The 23,933-nt window shown below is 36.2% G+C and overlaps 1 protein-coding gene and 1 pseudogene across 2 annotated transcripts; one reads left to right on the top strand and one right to left on the bottom strand.

The window, feature by feature from the left end:
* Positions 1-793: 793 nt before the first annotated feature.
* ELO3 (radical SAM domain-containing protein / GCN5-related N-acetyltransferase (GNAT) family protein) lies at positions 794-19,222 on the bottom strand. Its single transcript, XM_086557562.1, has 9 exons — positions 18,795-19,222; positions 18,617-18,686; positions 18,340-18,512; positions 17,302-17,476; positions 17,007-17,173; positions 16,602-16,821; positions 16,379-16,483; positions 1,633-1,785; positions 794-1,046 (listed from the first exon to the last, which is right to left on the bottom strand). Exons 1-9 carry the CDS (start codon positions 19,220-19,222, stop codon positions 888-890), a joined length of 1,650 nt encoding a protein of 549 aa, XP_086413688.1. The 3' UTR covers positions 794-887.
* Positions 19,223-19,387: 165 nt separating this feature from the next.
* Positions 19,388-22,891, top strand: LOC147504847 (NF-X1-type zinc finger protein NFXL1 pseudogene; annotated as a pseudogene). Its single transcript, XR_015193146.1, has one exon. The product of XR_015193146.1 is annotated as an NF-X1-type zinc finger protein NFXL1 pseudogene (transcript).
* Positions 22,892-23,933: the final 1,042 nt, after the last annotated feature.

Below are 23,933 nucleotides of genomic sequence, written 5' to 3' on the forward strand. Positions count from 1 at the left end.
AATCAGAATTCATAAAAATTTGGGAAATTCGGATGAAAAATCAGAAATTATTGAAAATTCAAATATCTTAACATTAGATCTATTTTATAAGTTGTGCAATGAACACTAATTCTATGGTTTTAGTTTCTTTGTACTATATATTGATTAATGCAAATTAATCCACTATAAATGGGCAAAAAAAATGGGATTATATTAAAATAATTTTAATTACATTAGAATTTTAGATATATTAATTGTATGTAATTCCAAATAATAATTTGGCAAAATCGGATCGAATATGCATGGCGAATTTGGATTGGAAAAAATTGAAAATTCAGAATTTAAATCAGATTTTCGGAAATCTAGACAAAAAATGAGTAATATTGGTGCCAAACTAAAAAAAAAAAATCGGATTGGAATTCCGAAAAATCAGAATCTCGGAAAAAAGTAGCAGCCCTAGCTGGACACCACATCAGCGTACGACGGGGCCTAATTTTTGTTTGAACTTTTTAGACATACTTCCTTCTGGGCCGATTGTTAAATGGCTAAAAGCTCTATCCACCGTTCCAGTTCGGTAGTCTGGGCTCATTGTAAGAAGCAATTCCCCGAACTCCGAGTGAGTTATAACTTGTGAGAGTAAAACCTTGTAGTTCGCACAGTATGGCTAACCTCCGAAACTAGACGGACCGATTTGTACACTGAGGCTGTTGGATGGGGATAGGTGTCCTAGTTTTAAGATTCGATTAGGGCTTTGCTTTTTCAATCAATTGCTCCCTCAGCCAGACTGACTGACTGACTGCTAAACGCTGGACAATTCAAGAAAAACAGGTCCAGCACTCACATTAAAAAAGCATACCATTTTCAGACATACGATTACAAAAACAGAATAATACAAGTATTCTGTGTTGTTACACTAGAACTTTAACCATATAAGGCCCCTCAAGCTCGTATCCCAACTTTCTATAATAATGACGGGTTCCAACACCTGAAATTACAGCTATTTTAGTTGACCTATGTTCCCTACTAGCAATGCGCTCTGCCTCTTCCATTAGTAATGTTCCGTAGCCCTGTGTGGAAAGAAAAAGTAAATAATTAGTCCTCCAATGCACACATTCAATGAAAATGTCGACTTAAAAGATGAATTTTCGTGGACATTATCTCCTCACCATGGAGAACATGCTCCCCAAAAATCAGCTCATTCTAAGAAGTCTAACCTTATCAAAACTTATCATGAAATCGTAAAATTGTAGACAGTTATATAAAAGTTCAAAATTGGGAACGATGTTTTGCATGGCTAGACACATTCAACTGAGATGAACTTTTATATGAGGATGATCTCCATGTTGGGGAGATCATATCCACAAAAAACTTAGCCCTTAATTCATTTTGGAACTCATAGATGTGGGCTTATAAATGTGGCTCTATCCCTTCGTTTTAAAAATAAAAATAAAATCAATGCCTAATGCAGTTTACTATATTAAAAACAGCTATAAAATAATTTCGGAGGGCTTAAAAGATGATCGACTCTGTGACACTGGTTATTAAAACGAGTACAGTAAGCCATTTCTTGCACACAACTACACAAGTAGTGTATAATTGGAATGTATAATAGATGACTAAATGTACCATTCAGGGTAACCAGAAAATATCTACCTGATGCTGTAGTTTTTCAGCATCCCGTCCATGCACCGGAACCGCAGTTCCATAAACATGCAGTTCACGAACAATCGAACACCTTCCAGTGAGCTCTGGGCAGGTAGTGTTCCTGCCACATCTACGCAAGCGCAACAACCCAACAAGAATATCCTGTACCAATTATGGATGATAAAAATTAGCAGAAAGAATACTGCTAAGCAAAAGTAACGGAGATCATTTTTTTCTTGGTTTGGATTGACAAAGATGTTAAATTGATGTAATATGCAATTGGATCAACACCAATTGTCTAGACTATTGATCAAGGATTGCCCAAGACCCAAGTGCCCCAACCTAAGAACAAAATAAAAGACAGACAGCATCAAACATACAAGAAAAGAAAGACCAAAGACAAAAAAATAGCCCAAATTCAAGAGACCTAGATACCACCACCAAGGTGGTATTACTATCATAACAGCTAGTAAAGCACAAACACCACCACAACCAGATCCACACCCTCCTCTCAGCAAAGACTACATCTCCTTCTACTCGACATCCCATTCTTCTTCCCCTCCTGAGTATTCCAAATCAAATTTTGATTCATCTTCGCCCTCATCCAAGTCGTCATAGTAGTGCTTCATATTCTTCCCCTCCCAAGTGCCTGCGTATCGAGTCGCCTCTAACCCGCCATGCTTTTTCTACTGCAACGTCCTCACCTTTTTAACTCTTTGACACTTTGATTCCTGTAATCGCCCTTTTATGACATCCTTCTCTTGGTCTGCTGCAATGATATGAGCCCACAAGTTTGAGCCTACCGCTACCCCCCAGAAAAAATAAATAAAAAACACCAAGCTCAAGGTCTGAAGGTGGGCTGGTAATTGGAGTGGCCAATTCCTCCTGGCCCACCACACCTAACGTATCCTGTGAGCACCGTAGATCAAAACTCAAGTTTGAATTTTCAAAATTTCCAGCCACCCCCATTTGTACCACCTATCAGAACCCAATTTTAAGTTACCAATGGATATCTTCGTCAGATTCCACCATAACATCAGAATTAGCATTAACTACACTCAGTTCTTTTCCCAGCCCACTCAACCTCCTTACGAAATCACCTTTACATTTCAAATGTTCCTGTGGCCCTCCAGGTAGCATAACCCCATCTGCAATAGAAGTTGGGATAGATGGAAAAGATAATGACACGTTATTACCTTCTCCAACTTTCGAAGAAAAGAAAGTACCAACTCCAACAAGTGCAGCCCAGTCACGACCAACCTCCATTGGTCAGATTTCTGCAATGATTTTCACCCGAAAGCGTCCCTGCCCTCCTTGACTGGCATTTCCTCAGATCAGGTCACGAACTATCTAACTTCAAAAGAATTGTTGATTGATCATTATCAATCACCTCCCCCACCTTGCTAGCTATCTGGGTAATTAAGTGCTCACACTATCTGATGAGATACACCCATCTAATCTTCTATCAAATTAGTCATATGAAGCATATTCACTTTGGGAACCCATTAAACTAATTCCGACACCAATTCTGCCACTTAAATGGTTTTCATGTCCGTTCGTGTGAAAGATGTAACATATCACCCACACAGTCATAGTCGAAAATGGGAGTATTCAAACTCAATGTACTATGCAACCTAAGGTGCAGAGGTCGACCATATGTAAAGATTGATTATCATATTGCAAGGATCTCTTCATGCCACACCCCTATTTTTAGATATTGGATATTCAATCGAAAACTGAAAACTCGGACCGAATATCCCATAATCTAAAAATAGAGGTGTGAACTGATCAACTCTTCTGAGTCTAGACCGGCCAAAAAAAGTCATACAAAGCCCGGTCCCTAGATTAACAATCTCAAATACATCACCTTAGCCAAGAATAATATAAATACATTAACTCAAAACCCATGCTAATTTCTAAATTGTCCCCAAAACCCAATTTAGGGTTTTGAGTAATTCATAGAGAAATTACCAATTCAAATTCGAAATCAAAGAGTATAAACATAGAAAACAGTCACCTAATCAATAATCCAAATTTGCTTTTGAAATCCAAGAAAATTTTCAAGCTCCAAATTACTCCTTTCTCAATTCTTCTTCATTTTGTTCTTTAAATCTAACTACCCACACTTCTATGGTTAATAGATTTTACTCTTTAATCATCACCAAGTGTTATTCTCTCTCAATTTTTGGTTTCTCTCTCTTATGGTTGTTGCTCTATATGAAGAAAAATGAGAAATGGGATCTAATTTTATGCAATTTTGATGTTCTATTTTCCTTGCAAATTAGTCTCTGACATATTTAGCAAACAGTCCCTCTACAACTATTCTGCAGGGTCCTTTTGGAAATAATTCCTAAAACCAGTCAATTCTCAAAAACAATATTTCTTTTAAAAAAACAACCTAAATGCGGTTTCATATGCGCCCCTCCTTGGCGACAACCCAACACCTCTATACTACCACGTGCAAAGCGAAGCTGATTTGTTACCCCTCCCCCCACACTCCCAAAACAAATGAGAAAGAATAGAAACATACAATCATTATGAGTTATTCTCACTAGACGAGTCTTTCACAACCAGTGGCGTCTCTTAAGAAGCAAGGGAAAATGCATAGTTTATTGTCACACCCCAAATTCCCTATTTTAAATTTCATGGAATTTAAAATAAATGTATCAAAATAAACTATGGTTTAAAATTTAAAAGAATAAATTTTCTGGAATTTTAATTTTTTTGATACATATAATGTATCAAAACAAAACTGTACACTCTAGAAAACTTAAACCAGAAAGACTCCAAGAGCGAATCCAAATCAAGCATCCTCTTCCACTGCACTCTACCATCTATGTTCCCAAAAACACACCCACGTTGCAAAAGAAAACAAACATGGGTCAGCAAATTGAATTTGCTGGTATGAGTAAGACTAAAATAAAGTATACAATACCACATTTAATCTTTCAAATAAATAAATATAATGTCACCAACTATTTCAACTTGGAAGACAAGATAGTTTCGTTTTCCAAAACAAAACAGCGTGTAGTGTTTTCCAAGCAAGCTCACTATATATATTTTCAAACTAGTAAACAAACAAATTATACCCTACCTTTAATCTATCATGTCGTGTCAGGGTAAGACAACGTTTCTGCATAAAAAGTTAACAAGTCCTACCCTCCTGCGAAACAAAATTACATTTCCCAAACGTAGTCCTTTAAAGTATACATCTATTTCACTCTCGTTGCAAACATCATGGGTATACATAATAATCTAGCATAATATCATAATACACAACCACCATATCCATCATATCACGCTAACCACATTCACATTCCTTCGTAAGAAATCCTATACATTATATCATAATACACAACCAATCATATCTAACAACTCGCTTATATATAAAACCAATATTTTACTTAAAAACCAGAGTACATTTATCCCTTGTGAGTATCAACTCACACAAACCACATAAACATTTATTCGTAAGAAATCATGTATTTCATAATACATAAATATCCATATGCAATAACTCCATACGTAAAATCAATATTTTACTTTTCTTATCAATTATCTCGTTGGTTCATTTATTAATAGACGCCGCCCAACTTATAGTTCCTACTCCACGATTTGCACTTCACATACCCGTGTGCCTCACTCATACCGAGTACCACTACAAGACATATGTCCCAAGTGGGGAGGCGCCTCCAGGAACATATTTCCATCTTGTAAACTCGTAACTTGTGAGTCACAACCACCTCTGGGCTTTCAATGCGCATAAAGAAAGCCTCTTTTGGGTATAAAAATAACAACAGGTCATTCCCATACATTCAAATAATCCAGACCTACATTCCTGTACACTCAAGGAATTACAGCCAACCCGCAAGGCGAATGTTTTAGTTCCTCTTTAAGACAGTTTTTCACATGATATCATTAGACATAAACATTTCATTTCATTTCTTTTCATCCAAGAGGCGTGGAGAGATCTAAAGATGTGGGAGACACATTAAATTTTCACAACACTTTTTACAACACCTTTTAACACGCAAGAGTTATCATTTATTATAATATTTTCACCATAAAATAAACATATTCTCATACAGTAGAATCATTAATAAAGATTCCAAACACAATAGTCATTCAACTCGCTTCAATATCAAATATATAAACCATATATATCAAAATTCTCAATTATGAGTAACGCATTAATTAAATGTCTCACGAATTAAAATACACTCCCAATCGAGGAGCAACACTCTGAAAGAACACAATCAAGTTCCAAATACCGTTTATCACAAATACTTTAAATCACCGAGATACAACAATAAAATCCAATAATTAGCCATAACCAATTCTATATACATTTGAACATTTACGATAATTATAAAACAATTACATCTTTCCATTCCACACCAATCTTTCCATAATAATAAGAATATACTATAACTATAAACACGACATAACATACACCGCCATCATGCCAATAACCAATTTAAACACCTAACCATTTCCATTCACGACTTAACCAATATTAATAAGCTCGTTTTCTATGCTGCCTCGACAGATAACCCACTGTTGGATTTAAAGTGTAAAACTATTGTGTGTGATAAATATACATATCAAATTTGACATCTATCCGACAACGGATCGACCTCCATCTAATCAGAAGAAAAAGACTGCACACTGCAAGTTTTCTGGTGTAGAAAAACTACGACTAGTCATGCTTATGCGTGCCTCGACAGAAATCCAACTGTTGGATCTGTCTATACTTTTAATATGTCATACTACCATATGTTATATAGCTACAAATTAAATTTAACCTCCATCCAGTATTGATTCAATCTCCATCTAAGTAAAAACGTACAACTGCCCACTGCAGTTTTCTACAGTGAGTTAAACTAGAAACCAGTCTTGCTAATAAAAGCCTCGACAAATATCTAACTGTTGGATCTGTCTGAAAATTAAATATGTCGTACTTCAATGTGTCAGGACACTATGGTTTAAATTTGACAAAAATCCGTGCAGGGAAAGGTCTCCATCTAGGCAGAAACAAAATACTGCATCAGAGAAGTTTTGTGGAGTAAAGTTCAATGTACTCTATCCATCTTATTCAAATACCACTCTACAGTTTATTAATGGCTCATACTACCAATCAAAATTCATATGAACAATATAAATAGTAAGAACATATCATGTTACTACATAAATCATAAAATCTAACTTACAAATTAAATTGACCAAGTTCCAACAGCTATAATGTAATAGTTAAAGCATGCAAATATGTTACCACATAGATCAAGTATTGTAAACCAAATAAAAAAATGTAATTAAAATGAATTAATACCATTCCATCTGGCAGATAAATATTTTATTAACATGCAGTCTGTATAAGTCCTTAACATATAGCATGCCCAAGTGAAATGACATGATACCAATATGCCGATACCAAATTGAAATCGCATGCGTCTTTAAAAAAAATAGTTTTGCACCGTATACATATACCATGCCCATGTCAGTACTTAAGTATATATATATGATTTAATATCATGCTCATGTAGGATTTTTTTACATCAAGAAATTTTAATAGAGAAGCCGGTTCAAAACTGATAGATAGGTTATGTTCATGACTTCATGCACACTAAAGTCTGACTAATAGCATTGACCATTATTAGATGAACACCAATATATCCAGGTGCAATACAAAATGATTAATCACATTGAAGAAAGATCCAAAAGATAACTCATTAGTCATACCAAATGATTAATATCTATAAAGCCATGTTCTCTGTATCACACTTTACTATAGAGCAAATAAAGTATCAGTAAAGTATATGAATAGTTACATATATAAGGTCAATCCCAATCATAGATATTCTCCATTTACATTCTTGCCATCAAACTCTCTGACAATTAAACCATGAATACGTACTTGGTTTTAAGGCTTAAAAGCCTTACACCATCCCTTCACTATACTAGACGTCCTCACTATTATCCTAGTGACATCTTCCAAGTTCTATCTCTTAAGCAAACATGAATTCATATCAATATATTCCTAACGTCCAATTAACTGGTTAAGAAAATATACTTTCTTTAATTAAAGTGTTCAAGGGAAACTATACCGTTAATGATTACCAATTCAATAATAGTTGTCACCAATATATCAATAATAGAAAATCACCGCTTAAGTCAATTAAAGTAGAAGGAGATAAATAAGTTAGGTCTACTCACTTGGATTGAAAAAAAACGAAAACCTTAGTGTTTAACAATAATAGAAATCGAAAGCCGACAGTTATTCGTTAACGTGTTCTCTCTCTCTCTCTCTCTTCCTTTTTTTTTGTATTTCAAAAGCCCGAAAACTGTGTTGCATGGGTACGCCTATTATTCCGGCGTGTCCCGTGTCGTGTCGACACCGACACTGACACTGACGCGACACAAATTCGCCATTCGAATCTATTCTCAGTTTCAAAGAAAAAAAAAGATTAAGAAAGAAGGAAAGAGTGAGAAATGGAGTAGACTAATCCGAGAGTTCGTCGAGTGGTGGTGGATGGATTTTAGTCGGCTATGCACCATCTTCTTCCATGGTGGCTGCAACCCAGATCTAGGGTTTGTTTAAGACAATTAAAAAGTGGGCTTTTAATAAGTGATGTGGGCTTGGGCTCGTTTGTTTATTTCTTCTATAGATAGGATTAAATGGAGCTTTTAATAAGCAATGTGGACTTGGGATTTTTTGGAATGAGTTATATTCAAGATCTAAACTTACCAAAAACTGTTTTAAATGGCTAATGGGCTTTATCAAAATCTATATTTGTTTTTTTTTTCTATTTAAAATAATTTATGTTTTTAAAAAATATAATATTAAATTAGAATATTAGCCGTGTCCCCGTGTCTTATTTTCAGACCTCGCCGTGTCCAAATCATCGTACCCGTGTCCAAACCCAACACTCGTACCCGTACCCATGCAACACAGCCCGAAAATAAGCAAAAGAAACAAACAAAAAGGGTAGGTTCGGTTATGTGTTGCATGGGTATGCCGAATTCCTCACAGGTGTCACGTGGTAGGTCGCATGCACACACCGACACGGATCTACGCATTCATGGTTGGAGTCGAAGGGGAAAAAAAAAAACTTATTCAAAGAGATAGAGAGGAGAAATAGAGAGGAGAGGTAGGAATATTGATCAGTGAGTCTCCCTTGCGCAAATTTTCTTCTTTTTCTTCCTTCTCTTTCTCTATCTTGCTTGGTCATGGCGGCTGTACAACCAAATCTAGGGTTTTGGAAAATAGAAGGAAGAAGATCTACTTAAGTTGCTGATGTCAGCAACTTTAAATGGGTGGAAATAACAAATGGGCCAGTCTTGAAACAAAAAATACGGGCTGGGCTTTTCTAGAATGGGTGTTTAAACCTCTAACTAGTAATAATTGCTAATTGTTTCAAACTTTCAAAGCCCAATGAGCCTTGTCATGTGGATACAACTAAATTTCTAGGTACAATTTCAAACATCATCATTATAGAATCTAACTACCTTAATCCCTTAACAGTGTGCTTTTCAAGATTCAATATTTTAGATTTAAAATAATTTCTTTTTAGAAAAATTATAATATTAGCCGTGTCCCCGTGTCCTGATTTTCAGACCTTGTTGTGTCCAAATTGTCGTACCCGTGTCCAAACCCGACACTCGTACCCGTACCCATGCAACACAGGTTCGGTTGTGACCAAACCCCTATCTTTCTCTCCTCACGTTTTTCTCTTTCTATCTTTATCCTTTTCTTTTCTAGCCTACTAGCTCACTTTGTGTCCAAATAATGCCAATAAAACAAAATAAAATACATGCTATAAATATCTTTTTTTTAAAAATAGGGTTGTTATAACTCTGTTAAAATTTAATTTTGGTTAACAACTTGATTTTGGTTTTCTGTTTCTTTATATATATATATGGTGTAGGTGTACATAATTCAACCTTTTAAATATGTGGTTTGCATATTAGTATGTCTATCTATATGATATTGTATATTTGTATTTCTTTTAAGGTGTGTATACTTGGGTATACACTTATATCTCATTTACGATACATGCTTATTCCAAATTCTAAATATAAGTTGTAAATAACGTGTTTAATTAATGTTCATACTATGTTTTAAATTATTTCTTGAAGTTTAGTTGTTGAAATATAATCTGATAACTTTAGACTTGATAAACAATTATTGTTTGGCATAGTGTTAGCATGTATTTGGTTTTGTTTTATTAGCATTATTTGGACATGTGGACATGGGCCTATTATCTACAAAGTGGGCTAAAAAAAATAAAAAATAAAAGATAAAGATAGAAAGAGAAAAACGTGGGGAGAGAAAGATAGGGGTTTGGTTATAACCGAACCTTCCCTCTTTTTTTGCTTATTTTTAGGCTTTTGAAATACAAAAAAATAAAAAAGGAAGAGACATACAAGAGTTAGAAGAGAGAGAGAGCTAATGTTTGAGAGAGAGAGGATCGTAAGAAGAATAGGAAGAGGACAAACACGTTAACGCATAACTGCCGGCTTTCGATTTCTATTGTTAAATACTAAGGTTTTCATTTTTTTTCAATCCAAGTGAGTAGACCTAACTTATTTATCTCCTACTTTAATTGAGTTAATCGGTGATTTTCTATTATTAATATATTGGTGACAACTAGTATTGAATTGGTAATCGTTAACGGTATAGTTTCCCTCGAAAACTTTAATTAAAGAAAGTATATTTTCTTAACCAGTTAATTGGACGTTAAGAATATATTGATATGAATTAATCATTGCTTATGAGATGGAACTTGGAAGATGCCACTAGGATAATAGTGAGGACGTCCAGTATATTGAAGGGATGGTGCAAGACTTTTAAGCCTTAAAACCAAGTACGTATTCATGGTTTAATTGTAAAGGGAGTTTAATGGCGAGAACGTAAATGGAGAATATCCATGATTGGGATTGACCATATTGTGCAGTTTAAGCGTTAAGCGGTAGTTAATCGGTTAAGGAGTGCATAGTGATTAGGCCTAGTAATCGGAATATATCGGGGATTAATCGGAAACTAATCGGGTGATAATTCTAAACAAGATTTTCCATTCCCATAGGTAACCTATAACACATGCCACAAATAATTATTAGCTAAATGCATATTGAAGTGAAATGAAAATGAGAAACATATCCAACAATCACCAAAATGCAATCATAACCTCATTACATAGTTTACTGGTCAGCATAAGTCAAATAAAAAACATATAAAATATGAAAAACACAAAGGCATCAATGACTTCGCTAAAATTATATCATGGAAAAGTTGGTTTAAGTTGGGTTTTATATATCATAGGTTTTTTGTTCTATAACTTTATATATACAAACCATGTTTTGAGAAAAACATAAAACAACAAACCTTTAGATCTATTAATCACCGCTTTTTAAACACCTATTTGTGCTAAATCGCCCTATTAATCGGCATAAATCGGGCTATTAATTGACCCCGCTTAGATCGGGATTTTTTCTGCTAATCGTATCAGTCAAGTAGCTTATAGTGCCTATGCGCCTATTAATCGGCTATTAAACTGTATATATATAGAACTATTCATGTACTTTATTGATACTTTATTTGCGCTATACTAAATGCGATATAGAGAACATGCTTTATAGGCTTTGTCAAGATCAGACTGGTACTCTAACTAAAGACTGACTAATGACTAATGAGTTATCTTTTGGATATTTTTGCAATGTAATTAATCATTTTGCACTACACTTGGAGATATTGGAGCCATCTAATAATTATACAATATGCTATAAGTTAGACTTTAATATGCATGAACATAACCTATCCATTAATTTTGATCCGGCCTCTTTATAAATTTTCTTGTTGTAAAAAGATCCTACGTGAGAATGAACCTTCTATCAAATCATATATATATATATATATAGACTTTATACAAGTACAGACAACATGCAGGTGTGTGGTATTTGTATATGTTGCACATTTAATTTTAAAGTCTTAAGCATGTTAATGACATATTGGTAATGCATGTTAAGGACTTGTACTGACCAATGTTGGTAATGCATGTTAATGACATATTTATCGTGTATTTACATAATTTGATTTGGTGTTCAATACTTGATCTATGTGGTAATATATTTGTAATACCCGGTACAAAAATAGAATATATATTAGTATTAATTAAGTTTAATGCATGTTTTGGGCCTCAAACTGTTTTGGGTTTTAGACCCAATGAGTTGTTGGGCCTCAATATAGTGTTTAAAACATGAATTGTGGTTTGACTTGGTATTTGAAAACGTGTTGAGAGTGTTGTGCGTGGGTTAGTTTGTTAGAGAGAGAAAGGGTTAGTTACAAAGGATAAAAGAAACAGAGAGGAATACTTTGGACTCTATTCATTATTCTTTCAAAAAGAAAAACAAGAAAAGACCAGTGGGTGAAAAGAAGAAACTAGTGTGCTGATTCATTTCTAAGGAGAGGAGTAATATAGTTTAAATTCATCTTTGATTCCAGGCAAGTGATATCTATAACCCTCTTTTGTTTCTAGAATAGGATCGATTATTGAGAATGGGTAGTATGATTTATATGGTAATATTATTGTTCTAATAGATGGGTATCACATGTTTTAATTCTACTGAATACTATTGTAGAATTTATGTCATGCTATGAAAATATAGTTCCTTTCAGTAGTTTCGCATGTCAAATAAATAGGTGATGTATTACTAGTTTACTATTGTTAATAAACTATGTTTGTTTTATATGACATTGCATATATTGTATGTATTAGCCAATGTTATACCTTATACTCTTGGTAGTAGACCAGAATTGGGGATGATACTACTCAGTTTACCATGTGCGGCTATTGTGCAATACATGTGTATTATATACACGAACGTATTGTTGTTGCAAGCTTATTTGGTTATGAGTTGGTTTCTCCCTTAGTCTTACTGTCAATACTATGTACACAACTTTCAGATGCAAGGTATTTATTTCGTACGTTGGTATATCCTTCATTAATGTTAGATAATTCTACTTATATGTGTATGTGTCCTTATTTGGTGTTATGTATACATTTGAGATGATCTCCTATTATAGAAATAACGGATGATTGTAGACTTCACTTGTTGGGCGCGTAGCTCACTCCTTGTCTCATATATTTTTCAGGTGAAAGTTGATCGTGCTTTTCAGAGAGACGATTTGATTAGCTAGTTATTTAGATTTTCTATTCAGTACTCGAGTTGTAATAAATTGGAAGACATACTTTTTACTTTCAAAAATTATCTGTTGGTTAATTATTTTAATTTCCGTTGTAAACTTTAAAGATTTGACTGATTGATTTTCGTTCGAATCTTTTGTGATGATCCTTTTTCTTGTAAAGTTCTCTCCATGATATCCTAATTATTTAGACCGGCCGGCTGGATGTAAATAGGATTTTGGGGCGTTACAATATTTGCATGTTTTCACTGTTACGTTATAGCGGTCAGAACTTGGTCAATTTAATTTGTGAGTTAGATTTTATGATTTATGTTGTAACATGATATGTTCTTACTATTTGTATTGTTCATATGAATCTTGATTGGTAGTATGAGCCATTAATAAACTATATAATGGTATTTGAAGAAGATGAATAGAGTACAATAAACTTCTCTGACGCAGTATTTTGTTTCTACCTAGATGGAGACCTTTGCCAAATTTAAACCATAATGTCCTGACACATTGAAATACGACATATTTAATTTTCAAGCAGATCCAATGGCTCGATATCCGTCGTCGAGGCTTTTATTAGCAAGACTGGTTTTTAGTTGATCTCACTGTAAAAAACTGTATTGCGCAGTTGTAAGTTTTTGCTTAGATGGAAATTGAATCAATACTGGATGGAGGTTAAATTTAATCTGTAGCTGTATAACATATGGTAGTATGACGTCTTAAAATTATAGACAGATCCAACGGTTGGATTTCCGTCGAGGCATGCATAAGCGTGACTGGTCGTAGTTTTTCTACACCATAAAAATTGCAGTGCGCAGTCTTTTTTTTCTGATTAGATAGAGGTCGATCCGTTGTCGGATAGATGTCAAATTTGATCTGTATATTTACCACACCCCGTTGTCGGATAGATGTCAATGGTGGGTTATCTGTAAAGGCAACATAGAAAACGAGCCTATTAATATTGGTTAAGTCGTGAATGGATTGGTTATGTGTTTAAATTGGTTATTGGCATGATGGCAGTGTATGTTGTGTTTATAATTATAGTATATTCTTATTATTATAGAGAGATTGGTGTGGAATGAAATGATGTAATTGTTTTCTAATTATCGTAAATGTTCAAATGTATATAGAATTGGTTATGGCTAGTTATTGGATTTTATTGTTGTATCTCGGTGATTTAAAGTATTTGTGATAAACGATATGTGGAACTTGATTGTGCTCTTTCAGAGTGTTGCTCCTCGATTGGGAGTGTATTTTAATTCATGGGGCATTTAATTAATGTGTTACTCATAATTGAGAATTTTGATATATATGGTTTATATATTTGATATTGAGGCGAGATGAATGACTATTGTGTTTGGAATCTTTATTAATGATTCTACTGTGTGAGAGGATGTTTATTTTATAATGAAAATATTATAATAAATGATAACTCTTGGGTGTTAAAAAGTGATGTAAAAAGTGTTGTGAAAATTTAATGTGTTGCCCACATCTTTAGATCTCTCCACGCCTCTTGGATGAAAAGAAAAGAAATGAAATGTTTATGACTAATTATGTCATGTGAAAAACCGTCTTAGAGAGGAACTAAGGCATTCGCCTTGTGGGTTGGATGTATTCTTTGAGTGTACGGGAATGTAGGTCTAGATTTCTTAAATGTACGGGAGTGACTTGTTATTATTTTTTTATGCCCAAAAGAAGCTTTGCTTATGCGTATGGAAAGCCTAGAGAAGATTGTGACTCACAAGTTACTAGTTAACAAGATGGAAATATGTTTCCTGGAGGCGATATCTCCGCTTGGGACATGTCTTGTAGTGGTACTCGGTGTGAGAGAAGCACACGAGTATGTGTGATTTGGCAAATGTGTGAAGTGCAAATCGTGGACTAGGAACTAAATGTTGGGCTAGGTCTATTAATAAATGAGTTAACAAGATAATTAATAAGCAAAGTGAAATATTGATTTTACGCATGAGTGAGTTATTGCATATGAATATTTATGTATTACGATGTATATAATTTATTATAAAGGAATGTATATGTGGTTTGTGTGAGTTGATACTCACGAGGGATGAATGTACTCTTTGGTTATGATATATTCTTCGCTCGCATAAGTAGACGAGTAGTTTTTAAGTAAAATATTGGCTTTATGTATGAGCGAGTTGTTGGATATGATTGGTTGTGCATTATGATATGTTGCATATAATTTTTTACGAAGGAATGTGAATGTAGTTAGCGTGATATAATGGATATGGTGGTGTAAATGTTAATATTGGTGATTAATATATTATGCCAAATTATATATACCCATGGTGGTTGCAGTGAGAGTGAAATAGATGTAACTTTAAAGAATTAAGTTTGGAAAATCTGAGGGTAAGACTTATTAACTTTTTATGTAGAGATGTTGTCCTATCCTGACACGACGTGATAGATTAAAGGTAAGGTATAATTTGTTTGTTTACTAGTTTGAAATTATGCATAGTGAGCTTGTTTGGAATAAACTACACGCGGTTTTGGAGAACGGAATATCTTGTCTTTCAAGTTAAAATAGTTGGTGACATTATATTTATTTATTTGAAAGATTGAATGTAGTATTGTATACTTTATTTTAGTCTTACTCATACCAGCAAATTCAATTTGCTGACTCATGTTTGCTTTCTTTTGCAACGTGGGTGTGTTATTGGGAATATAGATGGTGGAGTGCAGTGGATGACGACGCTTGATTTGGATTCACTCTTGGAGTCATTCTGGTTTAAGTTTTCTAGTGTACAATTTTGTTTTGATACAGATGTAATAGAGTTGGTTAGTAATTCTTGAATTCGTGAATGAAGAGATGTTCTTTTGACCTAATTTGATATCAGATTTTTATTGTCATGTTTGGTAATGGGTTATTAGGTTTTCGTTTCATCCTGGGTTCTCAGATGATTGAATAGGATGACGATTGAGATATTTATATCTTGAATAATTTTATGTTTTAATTGTTTGGAAATTCAGGGTGTGACATTTATATACATGGCAATGCATCACAACCAGTAATTAGTAATCTTCTTCTTATAGGTAACTTGTGAACTAAATACAATAAGAACTAAAAATAATTGTGGATACTTCTCCATCCATTGAATGAGTATTTTTGCCAAGATTATTACATAATATAGAGATGTATTTCAAATCATTTCTATCGTGAGTTGTTAAAAATAAGTGTTTAAAGATGAGGAAGGAAGGAGCACATATTTGTAATGAAAATTGACACTCATAATGATGTTAACAAAGAAAACAATCCTATTCATACTATAAATCTACTGTATTGTCTGAGGCTCAGCTTGCAGCAAGTACATTATTTCAAGGATATTGAGGAAATAATTTAAAAAGACAACTACCCACATACTAGATAATTTTTCTTCACCAACTTTATCATTGTACTCTTAATGTAGCATTATGTCGTTCCAACATTTCAATCTTCTATACTTCAAAATAAAGAAATTACTCTATTTATGTTCATATGATGTCATAAAGGTGACTTTTGTAATCTTATGAAGGAAGACAAGAACTAATGTCAGATAGGGTTCATACTTGATGCGTATCTTCATATGATAGAAAAGTTTCCCAGCCCTCATTGGCAGTATAATCACGACGAACAAGTTGTACCTCTTCGGGCCTTATTTTATGGTGAATGTCCTACAAACATTAAGAAAAGAAGAACCATCAAAACTAAAATTCAAATTGACATCTAAGTTTAAAACTTTTAATCTTATCTATTTTACATCTTCAAATGGGGATGACTAGATTATCTTACCTGAATTCCGGCTTCGCGTGTCCTAACGTCCCGGCATTTCAAGCCTAGGTCGTCCATCCGAGCTAAAGCCAGCTCTCGAAGGTTCCCTTTCTCCACTCCAGAAGTAACTAGAGGCATTGGAATGTCCCTTTGGACTCTATAAACACGTGTCCAAGGTGGTACCATGGCCAAGATCCTTGCTATTATGTCCACAAGTTGCTCTGGAGGGTAATTTCTATACCTGAAAAAAGCACGAGATAGAAGTGTTACTTGCTAAACAGCAATCAGGAGTTAAACTCGATCAATGAAGGTCATGCAACTTCACCAGCTAATACCAAGGTATGTGATATAGAAGCCAAAGAGTTCTTTAAGCACATATTGTGAATGGAAGAAACAATAACGGAAGGAAAAGAGAATATATAGTACCTGCCTGTCTTCCAGAGCTCATATAGACCAGTTCCACGAATTACAAGTGTTGGGTAGATTTTAAGACCGTCTGCCCTGAACGATGGACTTTCAAAGAATTCCTTAAAACTTTCCATGTCTCTCTCGACACCAACATTTGGAAGATCAGGCATCATATGAGCTACCACCTATAGCAAAAGATGAGAATAAGCACTAACAAAATACCCACACGAAAACCTGTTCAATATTAACAGGAGGCATGACTAGTTAGGAAGTCATATTAAAGTACTACTAAGAAATTAAGAAACAAGATCACCTTAAAACCAGCATCCTTTGCCAAGCAAAAACAATCAACTACAGCGGCCACAGTGTGACCCCTATTTGTGTCACGGGCAACATCCTCATATGTGCTTTGAACTCCTATCTCCAGACGTGTACAGCCATAAGAAAGCATCTGCCGCAAATGAGGTCCAAGACAATAGTCTGGCCTCCTAGATACAATTATAAAAATTGTGAGGAAACAGGTCAGCAACTTTGCCGAAGAAAGAAATATATAGAATATCTCTTCGATATTACTTTTAGAATTTCAGCATAAGTGGCTTGAGTTTCTCTATGAACCTGGGTGAATCATTACTTCCCACTATATGATTGTAATAATAGGAGTAAAAGTGCCCATTTGAAACACTCGCTTTCTTTACTGGACAAGAATTGCACATATATTTATAGAAGAAAATTTAAAATCCAGTGGCCTACTGGTTAAGATTTGGAAGGTTTGACGTAAGGTTCTAATGAGTTATTTAAGGAACCTTGACTGGGGAAAAAGGAATTTAAGGAGATTAGGGAATAAAGGTTCTACTGAGTTATTGAACTTATCACCAATGGGTGTATAAGATTCCAAGGTCTGAAAGAGCTTCATTCCCACATTTTGGCACCATTGTTATTTTCCAAACTCCCAAAGAATGGAACAGGTGATCGTTACAAGTCTAAAAGAGCCTCATTACCACATCTTTGGCACCACTGTCAGCTTTCCAAACATCCCAAAGAATGGAACAGGTGATCATTGTAATTTTTTTCTAAGGAAACATGTAACTCAACAAATTAAAAGATGAAAAAATAAATTACTATAATAACAGATGCCCAAGTGCCTAACCCTATAGTTTCTTGGGAAATAATCATCTTGAACCTATATGCTAGTTATCTTGTATATAATTTCTGGTACAAAATGAAGTTAGCAATCCAACATTAGAGATCTTTGATTTAAAATGTATGTGGCATAAATTAAGTGAAAAAATGGGACTCTCTCTAAAAGTCAACAGGAATACAACAAAACTTCATTAATTCAAATAGCACTCACGTTTCAATCGTCATGCCAATACACTTTACAGCACTGTGCTCAGAGTAACAGACAGCCTCCTCAACATTGGCAGAAGTGTGTCCTGATAGAGCATCATGAAGATTCCGTATGAAATAATCACGATATTCCGAGGGCAATGACATGAAAGTTCCACCCATTAAAATGAACTCGACCTGCAATATTCTCAAAAGTTAGAGATAACATAATACAACAGAGGCAATCGTGAACTAAAAGTTTTATGATGTGTAAAGTGAAGTGTGTAACAAAATATACATACCTTATCTACGCTATGGCCTAACCGTTTTAGCTGATCTATCCTGCCTCTAGCCTGAACATATGGGTTATATCTGTAATCACGTAGATGGTTAGAATAGTAGTATATTTTTATTAAATATGGGTAAATATAGATACAAAATTACACCTAAAATTATTACTAACATTTATAAATGGGTTACCTTGCACGAATTGCTCGCATACTGGTGGGCTCATAGCCAGTATAAGATTGAGTACTGTACTCAAAATCAGAGTCAGGGCCACCAGGGCAGTAAACACAAATATTACCAGTAGTAGCAATATGGGGGCATCGATGTGGTTTAGACATGACAGCAACGACAGCAATACCAGAAGCAGTACGAACAGGTTTAGCTCTGAGTCGAGGAAGTAGAGACTCACGGTCTGGCTCAGGTAAAGCAGCAATCATCTCGACAAGTTTAGGAGCACGAGCGAGTCCATACTTGCGACATGCTGCAGTCTTTAAAGCATTTAGGTCCACATCCTCACCTCTTCGAGAACGTTCCACCATTCCATTAACTATCTCACCTATGGCTCGCACTCGACCTTCTTCTTCGCTCATCCTGAGATCACCTCGGCCTGGCCGCGGCATCTTTCTTTGCCTCCGCCACTCCTACCATTGTCCCCATATATATATCAATAACAAGAACAATAACAAGGACCGACCGAACACTTAACACACACTAATGGGCTTAGGCCCAACTGTTATCTATTTCCACCCACACCCACAGCCGAATAGTCAAAAAAAAAAAAAAAAATGAGCTTTCCACAAAACCAACAGCCAAATAGTCGAAGAAGAAGGGATGGGTCCCATCGTCAACAATGGATTCCTAAAGTAAACCCTACATCGAGTTCTAATGTAAATTTGAGCAGGGGTAATATTGAAGATAAGAAGAATATTAGCTTGCCGCAACTAGTTCAAGAAATACAAGAGAAGCTTTTAAAAGGAAATCTGGAATGTATGATTTGTTACGATATGGTGAAAAGATCAGCTCCGATTTGGTCATGTTCGAGTTGTTATTCTATATTCCATTTAAACTGTATTAACAAATGGGCCCGTGCTCCGACTTCTGTTGATTTATCAGCTACTCAAAATAATTGGCGCTGCCCTGGTTGTCAATCTGCACAACTTAATTCAGCCAAGGAGATTCGCTACATGTGTTTTTGCAGAAAGAGGTATGACCCGCCTTTTGATTTGTATTTAACACCCCATTCTTGTGGTGAACCTTGTGGGAAACAACTTGATCGAGAGATTATGAGAGGCCAGAATGAGGATTTCGATGATAGGTGTCCTCATTTATGTGTTTTGCAATGCCATCCTGGTCCTTGCCCTCCTTGTAAAGCTTTTACTCCTCCGCGTTTATGCCCGTGTGGGAAGAAAGTCATAACTACTAGATGTTTTGATAGAAAATCTCTACTTACTTGTGGTGAGATATGTAATAAGGTTCTTGAATGCGGGCGTCATTTCTGTCAGAAAATTTGTCATACTGGTCCTTGTCACCCTTGTCGAGAATTGATAAATGCGGTTTGCTTCTGTAAGAAGGAATACCAACGTGTTCTTTGTGGAGAAATGGCGTTGAAAGGGGAGATAAAAGATAATGATGGTGTGTTTTCGTGTAACTCTGCATGTGAGAGGAATCTTAGCTGTGGGAATCATGTGTGTGGTAATACTTGCCATCCGGGTTCATGTGGAGAGTGTGAATTGATGCCTTCGAGGATTAAGACGTGCTATTGCGGGAAGACCGAGCTGCAGAAGGAAAGGGTTAGTTGCTTGGACCCAATCCCTACTTGCTCCCAGATATGTGGTAAGCTTCTTCCCTGTGGTACTCACTTTTGTAAAGAGGTTTGCCATGCTGGGGACTGTGCACCTTGTATGGTCATTGTTAGCCAAAGTTGTCGTTGTGGGTCTTGTTCACAAAGTGTGGAGTGCTCCAGAAAAATGATTGAAAACTTTGTATGTGACAAGCCTTGTGGACGGAAAAAGAATTGTGGTAGGCATAGGTGCAGTGAGAGGTGCTGTCCTCTCTTTCATTCTGAAACCCAACTTCCAGGTGAGTGGGATCCACACTTGTGCTCAGTGGTCTGTGGTAAGAAGCTCAGGTGTGGACAGCATTCGTGCCAGTCGCTCTGTCATATTGGCCATTGCCCTCCTTGCCTGGAAACTATATTCAGTGACTTGACATGTTCCTGTGGGAAGACATCAATCCCTCCTCCGCAACCTTGTGGGACGCCTCCTCCCTCTTGTCAACACCCATGCTTGGTTAGCCAGTCCTGTGGCCATGCCTCTTCTCACAGCTGCCACTTTGGAGACTGCCCACCTTGTTCGGTTCCAGTGGCGAAAGAATGTGTAGGGGGGCATGTGTTCCTCAGAAATATACCATGTGGGTCAAGAGATATTAGATGCAATCAGTTATGTGGAAAGACTCGTATATGTGGTATGCATGCTTGTGCAAGAACATGTCATCTACCTCCTTGTGATCCTTCTGGTGATTTTGGTTCTAGCCCAAAATCATCTTGTGGGCAGACATGTGGTGCTCCACGAAGAGATTGCAGACATACATGCATTTCCCTTTGTCATCCTTTAGCACCCTGTCCTGATGTAAGATGTGAGTTTCCTGTGACAATTACTTGTTCATGTGGTCGGATAACTGCCAAAGCGCCATGTGATGTTGGAGGAAGCAGTGGCGGGAATCATATGGATTCTGTTTTCGAAGCTTCTGTTATTCAAAAATTACCGGCTCCGCTTCAGCCTGTGGAAGAATATGGCAAGAAAGTTCCCATTGGGCAGAGGAAGCTTGTCTGTGATGAGGAGTGTGCAAAGATGGAGCGCAAACGTGTTCTTGCAGATGCTTTTGATATCTCTCCTCCAAACTTGGACGCCCTGCATTTGGGTGAGAACTTGGCCATGTCAGACCTCCTTGCAGACTTGTTTAGGCGAGATCCAAAGTGGGTTTTGTCTGTCGAGGAGAGATTCAAGCTCTTAGTTCTTGGGAAGAATAAAGGAGGCAACACTAACGGTCTTAGGGTTCATGTTTTCTGTCCAATGCTCAAGGACAAGAGAGATGCCGTAAGGCAAATTGCAGAGAGATGGAAGCTTGTAGTTCAAGGTGCAGGGTGGGAGCCAAAGAGGTTCTTAGTGGTTCATGTTACGACCAAGTCCAAAGTACCATCTCGACTGCTAGGGACCAAGGGTTCTGCGCCAGTGAATGTATCTCACCCTCCTGCTTTTGATGCTTTGGTGGACATGGATCCACGGCTTGTGGTGTCTCTGATGGATTTGCCAAGTGATGGAGATATAAGTACGCTAGTGTTGAGGTTTGGCGGTGAGTGTGAATTGGTCTGGTTGAACGATAGAAATGCCCTGGCTATATTTAGTGATCCCGCCCGAGCAGCAACTGCTCTAAGGAGGTTAGATCATGGTTCAGCATATCATGGTGTTGTGGCTCTACAGAATGCTGGCACATCAGCTTCTTCTCCAGGGGTTAATGCTTGGGGAGGAGCAGGAGTCGCCAAAACTGATTCATGGAAAAAGGCTGTTGTTCAGGACACCCAGTGGGAGGATAGCTCATGGGATACTGAGGACTGGTCTAGAGCTACCAGTGTGCAGGCACAGGTGTGGAAAGGGAAAGAAACATCAATCGCTCCTTCAACAAACAGGTGGAAGGCTTTGGACCCAGATACTTTTCCAAAACCAATGGCTGTGGCCTTGTCAGGAACTCAGAATCCAGTGGAGCACAGCATTGGAAGTTCTTCAGGTACAGAATCGGTATTACAAGTGCACAGTTCGAATTCGACTGCTCAGATTGGAGGTGTTATTGATGTAGCAGAACCGACTGAAGTGGTTGATGACTGGGAAAAAGCTTTTGACTGAACAGATTACAGATGGGTTCAAGGGAGTGGGAGGTGTTATTGTCAAACTTCTTCGGTCTGGTTCCTGAATGAAATTTTTTTTGTTTTAGTTCATCCCTATTATAAAGGAAAAAGGAAAAGCAAAAACATTGGTTATGTTTCATTGTGAAAAAGTGGGAAGTTGGGAACTATGATAACCATACCAGCCCATTTTTTTACTGTTAAGGTAAATCCTGCTTTCAAGAATTATAGGGAATGTGTCGTATATCTTTTGACGCTTTGAGTAATTTTCTTGTTTCTTTCATACTTGAATGTTTGTAGTGATGCGAATGTATGTAGTGATATTACTTTCTAGACTGTGTTTGAGTTCACTGGGAGAATAAATTACTGTATCTTGGAGGCCTTTTGTTGATATGCATCATCTTAAACAGGTTTTACTTGCAGTCTGAGTAGAGCTTTCTGGAAAAAAAACTTTTTGTGACTGCAATCTTAACTGTTTAGAATATTAGCTCATCTGATTTGATTTTGTTGTCATGTTGTAGGACTAAACTTTAAGGTAATGGGTGAGGTTGTTTGACAATGAGAATTAAATTGTATGTATGGTCGTTAAACATCATGGATGTATTACCTTTAAAACAGTACAATATATTGAATGAACTTAGTCATGCTCAGTGGTTGTGAACAACTTTTTTCTATATAAGATACATGGCAGGCTGTATAACCAGTGGTTTTTTTTTGTTGTTTGTTTGCTGAAAAAGTTGAAAATTGCAGTAAACTGATGAAGTAAAAGCTTACGAGTACAATCCTGGTGAGTGGTCACCTCCTATACTATTGGTTCATGCTACTCAGTTTTTTTTCATATGGAGTCTCCCATTTATATATTCATTGGGAATTCTTCTCACTACATTCAAAACTTAAACCTACTGTCAAGTTTCTTCTTTGCTATGATGTCAGTTACCACATTTCCTCCTCTCCATGTGAGTGATGTTAAACGGGTGTCTAGTTTTCATGCATTTATCCCATCTACATTTTCATCTGCCATGGCATAGACTTATTCTTGAAGGTAGTCACTGCAGCAGCTGCATCCGATTCCACCCATACATTCAACCAACCAGTCAAGATAGCAGTTTCTACACTTTCTAATATACCCATGCATTCGGCCCAGCAGTTAGTTGCTAGCCCCAGTCCCTTGCATTTCAGTATATCCAGTTTTCATATAACCATTGTTCATATAACTAACCTTTTAGAATCTGTTCTTTCCATCAACGTAATAAAATGGGTGGTATATCCAGTCACAGAACGGAGAGCTTTAGTTACATTGCAGAGTTGTCTTTGATACTTTGATTGTTCAAGCTGGTTGGAGTAATATTTACTGAAAGTTAAAGTGATAATAAACTCAGACCAGTTGTACTAGAATCATTGCCGAAAGCTGAATGATTAGTCAACTACTCAAC

This window comes from Coptis chinensis, chromosome 4 (assembly GCF_015680905.1).
Source record: "Coptis chinensis isolate HL-2020 chromosome 4, ASM1568090v1, whole genome shotgun sequence".
In the NCBI taxonomy this organism is placed as follows: Eukaryota; Viridiplantae; Streptophyta; class Magnoliopsida; order Ranunculales; family Ranunculaceae; genus Coptis; species Coptis chinensis.